The sequence below is a fragment of the Microtus oregoni genome, unplaced genomic scaffold (assembly GCF_018167655.1).
Source record: "Microtus oregoni isolate MIOR12 unplaced genomic scaffold, Mior012 000000F_ref0000247, whole genome shotgun sequence".
Taxonomy (NCBI): Eukaryota; Metazoa; Chordata; class Mammalia; order Rodentia; family Cricetidae; genus Microtus; species Microtus oregoni.
In genome coordinates this window covers 79,974,370-79,987,922 of record NW_024543059.1, presented here as the reverse complement: position 1 = coordinate 79,987,922, position 13,553 = coordinate 79,974,370, and the positions used below count along the sequence as shown (strand labels likewise).

The 13,553-nt window shown below is 42.0% G+C and overlaps 1 protein-coding gene across 1 annotated transcript in view; it reads left to right on the top strand.

Annotated features, from left to right (window-relative positions):
* The window catches only part of Sec24d (SEC24 homolog D, COPII coat complex component), an 84,440-nt gene that overhangs the window by 23,958 nt on the left and 46,929 nt on the right, over positions 1–13,553 (top strand). The window contains exons 7-8 of the mRNA XM_041649797.1: positions 2,165–2,276; positions 7,647–7,774. Of these exons, the coding sequence (XP_041505731.1) occupies positions 2,165–2,276; positions 7,647–7,774 (240 nt within the window). The remainder of the gene's footprint in view (positions 1–2,164; positions 2,277–7,646; positions 7,775–13,553) is intronic.

The window sequence follows — 13,553 nt, the reverse complement described above, 5'->3', positions numbered from 1 at the left end:
AGCTATTTTTAGCAATGGCTAGAACTGCTTGATGTCGTCTTCCTCTTTTCTGTGTCTTGTTCTGACAAGATGTGGATTTTTAATTAATAATGACTAATTATAACATTGTTTCTTTGGGGATTGGGCTTTGAGAGTTGTAAATGGATAATTTAAATGAGATTTTTCTGGAAATATGGTCTCCTGATCGGTGACTGTGTAAGTTCAGCGTACTCGGCACATGGCTTCATCGTGACAGTGTTCACCTTAGACTGTGTTGGTTGGAATGATTGTGCTAAATGTTAGCATTTAATAGTGGAGAGCGACTTCCCTTTAGAGTAACCCGATCACAGTGCTCCGATGCTTCCGTGCCCTCCTTTCCCAGCGTAGCATCTTGTCTGTGTCTTGCTGTGGTAGTGGTGTTGGGAACACATCCTACATCTTTATAAGTACTCAGTCTCCGAGGGAGCCAGAAGGCAGACAGAAGCAGGTTTAAATTCAGGCTAGGTTCGTTGCCAATATTCTTGGAGCCTGTGATGCCAGCACCATCTGCACTGGTGAGACTGGAGCCCCAGAGAACACTTCAGAGTTGGTTCACAGTCAGCATTATCACTAACAGCGGGAAACTGTATCATTTTTTCCAGCCTAGACACTTCCTGTTGCTGTCTTCTTGTGCTTGTCTTTGGTTTTAGCCTCTGTTTGTTGCTTTCTTTAGCCACTCCCCCTCCTAGAACATGAGGGACCGGAGTGGAAAAGGAGGACACAGAGGAAGATAGTCCCTAGACTTTCTTCCTATTTCCCTAACTTCATTCCACTCAGTTTTGCTTACAATTTAACCCGAGACAGTTAGAATGAAAAGAAAAAAAAAAAAACTAAAGCTCTGTAGTCTTCAACAACAAATATTATTAGTAGAAAAATATGTTTCTATGTTAGATGGCAGCATTTGGGCACCTTCACACCTTATGGTTTCTAAATAAAAGATACTCCCACCCCAAAATATTTTCTGTAGGGAAACTGAGGAAGAAGACGGATTCTGAGTAGAACATAGGTGGCTTTAGCTCCGATAGTGTACACCATTTCTTCTGTATTCAAGGATTTTTTTTTTGAGACAGGGTTTTTTTTTCTTTCTTTCTTTCTTTCTTTTTTTTAAATCAATCCAAATTCCCACTCCCTCCCCTCCTCCCATTTCCTCCACACACCCTTCCACTCCACCTCCCTCTAATCCTAAGACAGGGTAAGGCACTTTGTTTTGTGGAAAGTCCAAGGCCTTCTCTACTACATCTAGGCTGAGCAACGTATACATACAAAGAGAATAGGATTCCCCAAAGAGCCAGTACATGCAGTAGAGACAAATCCCAGTGCCGCTGCCAGTGGCCCCTCAATCTGCCCCAGCCATACAACTGTCAGCCACATTCAGAGGGACTAGTTTGGTCCTATAAGGGACTAGTTTGGTTCCTTCCCAGTCTAGCTGGAGTTGATGAGCTTCCATTAGCTCAGGTAAACTGTTTCAGTGGGTGTCCCCATGATGGTCCTGACTTCTTTGCTCATATTTGAGACAGCTATCCAAGTAGCTTTAGAGCCTGTCCTAGAACTAGCTCTGTAGATAAGGCTGGCCTTGAACTCACAGAGATCTGACTGTCTCTTCCTCCTGAGTGCTGGGATTAAAGGTGTGCGCCACCACCACCTGGCTGTATTTAATGATTTTTAGAGTTTTCTTTTGATACAAAAATATTTTTGTTAAACAAGGTTTCAAGATTCTTTTTTTCCTTCTAAAGAATTTTTCAAATGCTCATCTATGGTTATAATAAATAAGATAAAGTATAGTAAATAAAAATAAGGGTCTCTGAAAGGTCAGGGTCTGAGCCAAGAGTATTACAGAATAGGATTTGGAAATTTGATAACGGTATAAAATTGTGAAAGTAAATGAAGATGAAATGAAGGTATGGTGGATTGATTTGTCTGCAAAGAAATGAAAGGATTTTTAAAAGATACCCCTCTCTTTTTCCTGTTTCCCTTTCCCCTTCTCTCTCTGTCTCCAACCCTCTTTTTCGCTCTCTTTTTCCTCTTTCTCTGGAAAGGTAGAGGAGAGGAAGAGAAGAGGGAGCAGGAACCACCACCGTCCCCCTTAAATGAGTGTCAGGAAGACTTGTAACTTAGTGTAATTCACTCTTCACATCTTGTTTGTCAGATTCAAGTGATCGAGAGTGACAGGGCCACCAGAGGCGGACAGGTCTACACTACCAACACCAGAGGCCAGGTGCCTCCGCTGGTCACCACGGACTGTGTGATTCAAGACCAAGGTATTTCTTTTCAGTGACTTTATTATTATTATTATTATTATTACTATGGTTTTAAATTTTCTCACTGGTTTCAAAACAGATACCCTGACTCCACTCATCAATACTATTATTGGGGGCATAACCCCCCTTATAGCTGAGAATAGACCAATTTTCTATTAGTTGCTCAAGAACCCCAAAGGTACTGCCAGCAGTTATATTCTCTGATGTAGCAGTCTGCAGAACTTTGAGTGATGTATAAGAAAATTTTAAATTTTGGCTTATGGTTTAAGGTACTCCATCCCCTACTTGGGTTGGATATGCGCACCCTGCTGGGCATTGTGAGGAGAACAGAGAGGCTAAGCTCTGTGAGTCAGCTCACCTGCTGTAGCCTGGGGATACTGTTTTCAGTTGGTCTCTTAACAGTCTGGTTCTCGGTTCCCTGCCTCTACACCAGAATAAGGGGACTGTGAGCTCCGCCCCTCCCGGTGCAGCCCATGCCTGCTCTCATTTTAATCTGCCTGGCAAGCCCCATGCAATTCTTTTCCTGTTGTTCCTGGCAAGTCAAAATGTGATGGATGGGCTTAGAGCTGCAGTTCAGTGGTAGAGCTGTGCCCGGCTTTGATCCTCAGCACCAACCTCAAAGCAAGAGTGGCTCGGTGAAGTCAGAATACCGCGCTTTAATGGCTGTGTGCTCTGTGTACTCTTGCCTGGACGTATGACGTCACCCCTTAGCTCAAAGTTGTGGAGTCATCTGTAACCCAGTCACCTTCTCATATTCTCGTTAGACGTTGATATTAAACTGAGTCATGATCAGTTTTGAATGATTTGCTTTGTTCTAATTATTTACATAATCATCAGATGTACACAGTGAGTTCACGTTTGTAAAGTGTTAGGATGTATTGTGTGATAGTTTTTTCTACTCTCGTGGATAGACAGGTGTGGCCATTTCAATCCAGACCCTTAATTCTGCATGAACTTTTTTGTATATTCTTTAGTTTCATTTAATAGCGTAAGTATTGAGGTGTCGGAACCCCTTTGAGACCTCTTTGGGGTCTCTGTCTGAATTACTGAACCGAGTAGTCACATTGGTGTAGCAGCACCACCAGGTAGAGGTGGCCATATGCCCTTTCCTTGATGGACTTTCCTCATTTCAGAGCTAGGGCCCTGCGTTCTTCTTTTTAATCCTTCCTCAGTCTTTTAAAAAATGGTTTTTGCTCTCTCTCTTTCTCTTTTCTGTACATGATCATGCATGGATATGCATATGTGTGCATATGCATGTGTATGTATATGCATGCATGTGCATGTGTACATGCATATTTTGTGTATTCGCATGTGTTTTTGCATGTGCATATATGTGTGTGCATGTATATTGTATATATGCATGTGTATGTATATATACTCATGTATGTGTATATACATGTGCATTGTTTATACATACATGTATTTATGTTGCAGGACCCTGGACTTAGTCCTTGATCATCTTCTCTTTGGCCATGGTTGTTGCTGTAGTGGTTTAGCCTACTTTTATGTCCTGTCTCTGTTCAGAGCTCCTAAAGGGACACAGTCTGGACTCCAACTCCCATCTAACCACGTTCTCAGACTTGCTCTGTGACTGACTGCTTAATCCATTTTCCAAACTGGACATGTTCTAACCCAATTCTGGTATCTGTCCACTCATCCCTTAAAAACTGGTTCCTTCCTTATTCCTTGCAGCCTCTCAGTTTTCAGTGATGGCAATTTCAACTTCTTGTTGATCCTCAGACTCTGTATACCGCATACATTATTCCTGCAAACGTTCATGCCATTAGATTGACACATGCCCAAAATCTTTCTGTCACCCCTTGCTCTGTTGCTAGGGGGCTGGTCTGAGCCACTACTTTTTCTCACACGGCCCTGGAAGCAGCCTCCTCCTGAGCTTTCCTGGCTTTGCTCCTCCTGTTGCAGCCCTTCTCCACCTCACAGCCAGGAGACTAAGTCAGGTCACGACACCCCTCTACCCAGCCCCGGCAGTGATGCTCCATTTCATTTGTACAACCTTGAGGGCTTCTGAGCTTTGAGTGTACAGGATCCGACTCTGTTCTTCCTCTGAGCTCAGCCTCAGTTGCTAGGCCCCAAGAAGATCCAATCTAAACAGCTCCTGTTCTCTGGTAGGCTTCCTGTGTAAGTCTATCTGTGAATTCCTTGTCTCCATCGAATCTTTACTCAAATGTTATCTTTTTATTGAGGCTGATCCTGCAAGTATTTAAAATTTCAATCAGCCTCTTACTCTCTGATACTCCTTAACCAAAGAGGCTTCATTTTTTTATAGCTGCTAATCACATTCTAATGTCCTAGATAGTAGACTATTTCTTTGTGTTTCTATTATTTATGATCTGTTAAGAAAATAGCTCTGTAGTACACAGGAAGGCTTAGGACAATGCCTAAAATGAAGTGGACAGTCAATAAACATCATATTTGATTATCTTCTCTGGTCCTAATAGATTATACTTCTAAATATTTTAGATCATTAGCTTGGGTCTGTAATACTAGTTCCCCAGGAGGATGGGACAAGAGGATTTCAAGTTCAAGACTCGTCTCGCCTACAGTAAATTCAAGGCCAGCTTGGGAAATTTCATAATACTGTGTCAAAAATAAAACTAAAAAAAATTGGGGTGTATATAACTCATCAATCGAATGCTTGCCTAGCATGTGAGGCCCTACGTTCTATCTCTAGTGCCAGTGAAAGGAAATTAAAACCTAGAATAGTGCCCAAAATGTAGTGACAGTCAATAAATCTTTTATTTCTATTAATTCTTTGAAAACTTCATACATGCATACAATGTATTTTGATCATGTTTGTCCCTTTCTCTCCTTAGATCCATCCCCACCTCTGCAACCCCTCCCATATTCCTGCCCTTAAAAAAAAAAGTAAACAACGTAGTCCAATTTGTGCTGCCGTCATGGGTATAGGGCCACCCCCTGGAGTGTGATAGACCTAGGCCTACCAAGGGCTACACCCTTAAAGAAAACTGACTCTCCCTTCCCCACAAGCCGCTGGGATTTAGGGTTTGTTTGGCTAACACTTCCATGCAGTCCATCATTGAGGGAATCCAAAGCAGAGTTGGCACCTAGAGGCAGGAACTGAAGTGGAGACTGTGGGGAGCTGGCTTTCTCCTTATGCTTGCTCAGTTTGCTGTGTTACCACCACTCAGGACGACCTGCCCACATTAATTGACAGTCAAGAAAATGCCCTATCACCTGGCCTATAGGCAGTCTGATGGAAGCATTTCTCAATTGAGGTTCTTCTTCCCAGGAAACTCTAATTTAAGTCAAACTGAACAACAACAGAAATGACCAAGGGCACTCACTCCCCACCAGGGGTAACTTTCTCGTTCCCTGGATTCTAACAGGTACCCCGGAGTTAAGCAAATAACCTAAAGATTCAACACTAGGATTCATATATGAGTGAGAACATGTGTCGTTTGTTTCCATGGATCTGGGTTACCTCACTCAGTATGTTTTCCAGTAGTGTTATATCCATTTGTCTGCAAATTTCATAATTTAATTTTTTTATGGCTGAATGAAATTGCGTTGTCTAGGGATCACATTTTCATTATCCATTCATCTGTTGCTGGCCCTTTAAGCTGTGTCTTTGTCTAGCTCTTGTGAAGAGAGCAGATATGAACATGGATCTTGCATCTTTGCAGGAGAATATAGTCTTTGGGTATCCACCCGGGAGTGGGATAGCCGGGTCAAGGAACAGTCACACTGATATCCAGAGCAGCCGTGCCGACTTGAACTCCCACCAACAGTGCCCAAGGGCTCCCCACATCCTCAGCGGAATTGGTGGTTGCATGTTTTCTCGATCTTAGCCAATCTGACCGAATTAAGATGAGGCCTCAAATTAGTTTTAATTTGCATTTTTCCTGTTGGCTAAAGTTGGTGAATACTTGTCAAAATATTTCTCAGACATTTGTATTTCTTCTTGTGAGAAATCTCTATTCCGTTCCTTAGCTCACTTTTAAATTCAGTGGTTTGTTTTCTTGGTGTAGTTTTTGAAGTTCTTGTATATTATAGACACTAATCCTCCGTCAGATGTGTAGCCGGCCAAGCTCTCCCATTCTGTAGGCTGCTTCCTCTTCAGTTGACCAGCAGCTTCCTTCACTCTACAGAACTTTTTAATTCCATAACGACACACTTGTTGATCACGGTCCTGTTTCCTAGGTGACTGGCATTCTGTTCAGAAAGTCCTTATCTGAGCCTAAATCCTGAAGTGCACTCCTTACTCTTCCTCATCTGAGCCTAAATCCTAAAGTGCACTCCCTGCTCTTCCTCACCTGAGCCTAAATCCTAAAGTGCATTCATTCTTTGTTCTGGAGTTCCAGAGTTTTGGGTCTAATGTTGAGACCTTTGATCCATTGAAAATTGATTTGAATTTAGGTGAAAAAGCAAGATCCTACATGTAGATATTCAGTTTGCTTGACACAATTTGTCAATGATATGCTTTTGAAAAAAGCTTAAATTGTTCTAATGATTAAACTGTTCCTCATGCCATGGGCGTTATTTTAGTTCTTCTCTGTGCCGTACAATAAAAGTACGTGGCCAAGAAGTCTAATGTATATTAAAAAGTGATTAGGATGACTTTAAAGGTAGCATTTCTATTACAAGTAGAATTTTTATTCGAATTCCATTTACAAACTTAGGAAAAAATGTAGATAGTTGCAGCTATATTTGACAAAGTCTCCTTTGGTAGTATAAAAGATTGTCCAGATATGCATGTGCCCATGGCAGATGTGTTGGTAGACATGGGAACAAAAAAGTGATTGTTTGGCTGGAGATGTGACTCAGCAGTTAAGAGCAGTTTTGTTCTTCCAAAGGACCAAAGTTCAGTCCCTAGCACCTATGTTAGGCTGCTCACAGCAGCCTGTAACTCACGCTCCTGGATATCTAGTGCCCTCTTCTGGCCTCCATGGGCACCTGCACAAGTGCTCACCCAAGCTCCTAAGGCTTCCCCATCAGACAGACACTACCATAAATCAACTGAAAATAAATCTGAGTAAAAAGAACGGCTGTGGGCCTAACGCTTCATTCTCTCACGCCTTATGTCTCCTTGTTTCATATCTTCCGTTAACTCTAAACCCTCTCCAGTCTATATTTGGGTTGCATTAAAGCCCAGCTTATTGAAAATAGTAATAGTAATAAAACACTTCTTTCATATCTCCCTAGTAAAATTCAGCATGTCTCATTATGTCCTCGGAATGTAGACGGCAGAATTCTGCAATACTCCACATTTTTAGAAACGGAGAATTTATAGATAAGAATGAATTGTTTGGATGTACTCTTGTTTGGGTGTCTTGGACCAGCTCTTTACTCTAACCGAGTTTTGTCTGTGTGTGACTTTGGATGATTCAGGCCACTCAAGCCCCCGGTACATTCGCTGCACCACGTACTGCTTCCCATGCACAGCAGACATGGCTAAGCAAGCTCAGATCCCACTAGCTGCTGTCATCAAGCCCTTCGCTGACATTCCAGCAAATGAGGTAAGAAGGACTTCGTAAAGTGATTCGGTAGTTCACCTACTCCAGGTTTGTCTCATCAGCTTCTCGCTGTACATATACAATTCAGAAACAACTAGTCATTCAATTCGTTGGTAAACCAGAATCTCATAAGCCTCATTAGTTAGTGCCCTGGGTACTAATCCCAATGGTCTGAGTAATGTTTTGACCCACTGTAGTAGGGCACACAAGAGTGCTGTCTAGGATAATGTTGTGTAGTGACAAACCATGTGATTAGCGGAGAGACCTTATGTTTATTTCGGGGTCCAGTCATTGAGGTGTTTTGTTGGGAGGAGAAGTCCTTGACCTTAGTACATCTGCTTTAATAATTATTGTGCCAAAATGTTCATAAACTAAATATTAGAAACACAAGGTAGATCAATCTATGTGTATTTTCTTGTAGGGAAATACCCAAGATATAGTTATGTCGTAAAAACAATTAGATTCATATTTAAGATCTGTGATTATAGGTTGCTGTTAGTATTGATCAAGAATTCTGTTGCTGAAGTATTTGAACAAGATATCCAGACTGACGTAATTCTATCCCTCACTGCAGCCATTCTTTTTAGAGTGGTCCTTAGGGACGGCTCCTCAAATGTACAGGGAGAGCTGGTATACGGCAGAGAAAGTCCTCAGTGAGTCTCTGTCATGAACAGTCACAGGTGTGCAGCCCGTGTGCTGAGTCCCCACTCCCCTCTCCAAGGACCCTCAGTCTTAGGTCTAGGGATCCTTAGAGGAGGCTGATCTACTCTAAGTAGCAGCATCTAAGGAAAAGGGGACGGTACTTTGTTGAAGAGAACAGATTTGTTGCCTTTCTAAGGATGTGGAGGATGGGAGGGAAAGAAGAAAGACAGCACCCATGCATACGGTGGTCTTCATATGCTGCAGGGTCTCTTCTCTTGAGAAAGACCCGAACTGGGTGGAGTGGCTCAGGGGAGGCCTGGAACTGGTCTTCGCACCCTGGAAAACACACATCCACGTTCAATGTCAGCTCAGGAAGCCCCTTCGGCAATTGCAGTCCCTTTTAGCTCAGGTTCAAAGATGTTATACAAGGCTTTAAAACTTAAAAAAATTCTTTTATGTTTATGAGTGTTTGACCTGGGTGTAAGTACTCATGGAGGTCACAAGAGGGTATTGGATTCCCCACGATAAAAGTTATAGATGGTTGTGTGCCGCTCTCAGTGCTGGGAATGGAACCCTGTTTCTGCAAGAGCAGTCAGTGCTCTTAACCATTGAGTCCTCTCCCCAGCCCCATCAAGACTCTGTTTTAAAAAATTAAACTACTTAAGAAGGATAAGATAGGCCAACATGTATTGATAAAGAGATCCTGTGGTGTATAACATATGTAGCTTAAATAATATGCGCTGTAACTATTGCCAATGTTTTATTGAAGAGAGAAAAGGGAAAGGAGGAATGTTTGTATTATAATGTCAAAAATTTTAAATGCTGAATGTACAGAAAATTTAAAGTAATTTTATGTCATCATCTAAATACTATCAGTGTTTGTTATTTTGTCACCTAGCTACATTTTTCTTTTGTTTTTTTTTTGGAAGCATCTTAAGGTTATTTGTGAATGTCAATATACTTCACTCGTGCACACATTAGTAACTATTGCCCAATATTTGCTTACTGAGAATTACTTACAGAATTCATTTGTGATAAGTATGTACATCCTTTTGTGGTCTGGCAGTCAAACCCAAGGTCTCATGTTCAAGAAATGCATGCCTTAAAGTTGCTACTGATTACATTTGAACTAATCTATATACCTGTGTAACTTTGATTGATTACATTTGAACTAATCTATATACCTGTGTAACTTTGATTGATTACATTTGAACTAATCTATATACCTGTGTAACTTTGATGCCTATCAAAGTCTAAACTATCACAGTGACTCTGGAGAAGTAGCCCATGCTCCTGAGCCGTTCCCACCCTTCACACAGCCTCCTTTTCTTTGGTGCCCACTGTTCTGATTTGTTTCTATGGCAGATTTGTGTTACTTTTCTAGTGCCTTATATGGCTAAAATTACAGAGGATAGAAAAATCTCCCATGAAAGTCAGTCTCTCTCTCTCTCTCTCTCTCTCTCTCTCTCTCTCTCTCCCTCTCCCTCTCTCTCTTCCCACAGACGTTCGTGGATCAATGGCTTTTCTTTGCACGTATGAGTGGTAGTTCATTGCACAGGCATGCCAGTTTGCTTACACAGTGTTTCATAGATGCACAGACTTTTCCTAACTCATTAGTATAACGGCTATGAACATGCTGTACAAGTTTCCCATGGGCACATGCTCATTTTCTTAAGCTAATATCCACAAATACTTTGAATCCTCTTAAGGATGTTAAGTGGTTTTATAAGAAACTCACAGACGGTTTTCTGGAGTGGTTGCCTCATTTTGCTCACTTTGCACTAGCATGCCAGCTCCTTCACATCGTCCCCAGGATCCCGTGATGTCCTCACTTTAATCTTAGAAACCACGATGGGTATGTGGTAGAATCTATGACATTTTTTTTTATTTCCAGTTTGGTGATTTAAACAAAATTTGATTTCAAAATGGCACACTGACTAGAATGCCATTCATATACAAATGATTCACGTGAATAAATGTCAATATTTGTGATCTCATGAGTTTTTTTTTAGAGAATTAACACATCCTAGGTATATGTAATTTCTCCTTTACTGAGACCCACTCCTCTTTCCCCGCTTCTTCACTTACTGTTTATTCTCACCTTATGACAATAGGTAGTACTATTCTTCACTTGGCTGAGCTGATGACATTTGAATAATAAATGTGAACATTCACAGTAGATAATCGGTCCCTTCCCATGCTTCTCGCTCACCACCTTTTGTCAAACATCCTTACCCATTCTTTGAGATTCCTTTTACAATTAAAATACGCATATACCAGCCGACATGTATTCATCCTGTAAAAAAAAAATCAACATGTAAATTACTATACTAATGCTGGCCCAGCTGTGCACTGACCTCCTTTTTTCTGTTGTCTGTGAATGTGTCATGCACTCGTCCCATCATCCTTAACGGGGGGGAGGTGTGGGGAGGCGGTGGGGAGGCGTGCGTGCAGTAAGAGAAGCATCCTTACCACCGTGTGTGTCGTGTGTCGGTGTGAGATATTGGAAGCACAGAGCTTCCGTAGCATGAGTCCCAAAGCTGTGTTCCCGCAAATGTGCCCGGAACAACCGTGGATTCGCTCCTCCCCAGGGTGGGGTTGTTGCAGGTGTACTTTCTCTGTCTTGCCTCTGAGACATAACTTTCATAATCAGGGGAAAATGAGTTTATATCTTAAAAGCTACCCCCCCCCCCCAGAACACGTAAAATAAGAAAACATTCTAGGCAGAAGTGCTGTTGAAGATCAAAATCATGGATGTGGGATTTAGGCCCCTGACTGTCATATTTGGGTATACCGGGCTTATTGTGATGAATTTGTCTGATTTTATTTTTTTTCTGAGACAATGTCTCTCTGTGTAGCTTTGGCTGTTCTGTAACTCATTCTGTAGGCCAGGCTGGCCTTGAACTCGCAGAAATCTACCTGCCTCTACCTTTTGACTGGTGGAATTAAAGGCGCGGCACCATCTCCTGGTTTGATATTCCTGATTTTTATCTTATTGAAATAGAAGGAACAGAAAAAGGGGTGTGGAGAAGATGCTAAAGCTCCAGGGAGTAGCTCTTGAGGGCATCCTTAGAGAAAGTCTACTCCGTGGGCATTTAGCTGGACCTAAATGGGGAGAGTCACTGACAGTGGAGAAACGCTGTTGAAAAACTGTGCCAGGCAACCTGGGGAATTGTCCCCATTTTAGGGATGAGGAAACTAAGGCAGAGTTAGGTGTGTTGAAAAGGTCAGCAACTATTAAGTGGGTCCAATGTCTGGCACCAGAGTTCTTTAAAGTCATGTCCTCCCTCCCTCCCTCCCTCCCTCCCTCCCTCCCTCCCTCCCTCTCTCCCTCCCTCTCTCCCTCCCTCAACCCATATCCACATACTCAGATGCTTCTCGCAGAAACCCCAGATTCAGCATATTCAACAGTTTACTTCTCATCTCTGTGCCTGTTCATTCTTCTAAATACGAATAATTGTTACCACCGTTTACCTAATGGCTCATGTTCGAAATCAAAACTCAGTTAGGTAAATGAATGTGAAGGAAAAGGCTGTTTTAGGTTTTTGTGTTTTATTATTTGTTTTTTTGTGATAGGGTCTCACTGTGTATGCCAGGTTGGCCATACAAAGATCAGCCTGCCTCCTGAGTGCTGGGATTAAAAATGTGCACCACTGCCCTGCGGTGGTGGCGCACGCCTTTAATCCCAGCACTTGGGAGGCAGAGGCAGGTGGATCTCTGTGAGTTCGAGGCCAGCCTGGTCTACAAGAGCTAGTTCCAGGACAGGCACCAAAGCTACAGAGGAAAAAAAAAATGTGTGCCACTATACCCAACCCTCAAGGATAGAAAGATGGCTCAGTGGATAAGAGCACTGGCTGCTCTTCCAGAGGGGCCGAGTTTGGTTCCCAGCACCCACATGGCGACTCACAAGCATCTATAACTCTAGCTCCAGGGGATCCAGCACCCTCTTCTGGCATCTGTGGGCAAGGATATGTACTTCGTTCACAGGAATAGATGCAAGCAAAAACATTCAGACTCATAAAATAAAAATAAATAAATTCAAATAAAATACCATCCCCGAGCAAGTAGGTTGGTTTACAAGTACCGTTTTCCATATGAACAGCATTTTAAATCATTGCCCTTTGTTACGGATGACTTGTGTTTATTTGCAGATTACCTACATCTTAGGATTTTGTTTGTAGTGGGCCAACATGACCATCACTACCACACTATGAAGGCTTTCAGAGTAACGTCTTGGTTTGGCATCTCTCAAAACAATTTACATAGTACAGGTTTTTAAGAGTTGGCTCTGTTGTTTGACAAAACCTTCAAAAGTATCTGTTGTGGTAGCAACGGCCTGCAAAATCAAACGTTGCCAGGAAGTTATTATCAGGATCTGTTCCTACCAGCCTTTGCTTTGGAGATACCTGCTGCTTCCAAGGGCAGGGCTGTGTCCCCATGGTCGAACAAATCATAGTGCTTTTAAACTAGGCTCTAAGTGGGACAGACCCATTTCTATGGATTTTTTTTCATCAAATTACTATTCATGTTAAAAATTTTGTTAAGTCCTTTACTTTTTGTGCAGGATTTTAAAAACTGAGGTAGAAATCCTCTTGATTTCAAGTACCGACAGACTCAAGATTGTAAATCATTTCATTTGGCTTCTTTTCTATGAAATATGAGATCTTTACATTCTGTGCATTTGTAGACATACAATGAGTGATATCCCTTATAAACCAGGTGGCAGAAGCTTTGATTCCATCTGTGGCTGTTTGTATATACTCTTCTGTCACAAGTGAACATAATCATGTCCCTTGCTTCCTCGCTGCGTTAGCAGCCTTGAGCTTTGGCCATAGCTCTACACTCTGCTGAAGTTAGCTTTCTTACTTTATGTGAGTTATGGAGACAACACCAGCTACTCTTGGCCAGGACTTAAGGAGAATTTGCAAACATACAGATTTTTTTTTCCAGTGTGAAAAGGGGTCTATAAATCTAACCTTGTCTGTGGAGTTCATATTTACGGAGCATTTTACCTGAGATGTGATTTAACTTACAGATTTTTTTTAAGGTCTGAGTGTTATATCTGCATGCATACCAGAGAGGGTTAAGGATCCCATTATAGATAGTTGTGAGCCACCATGTAGTTGCTGAGGACTGAGCT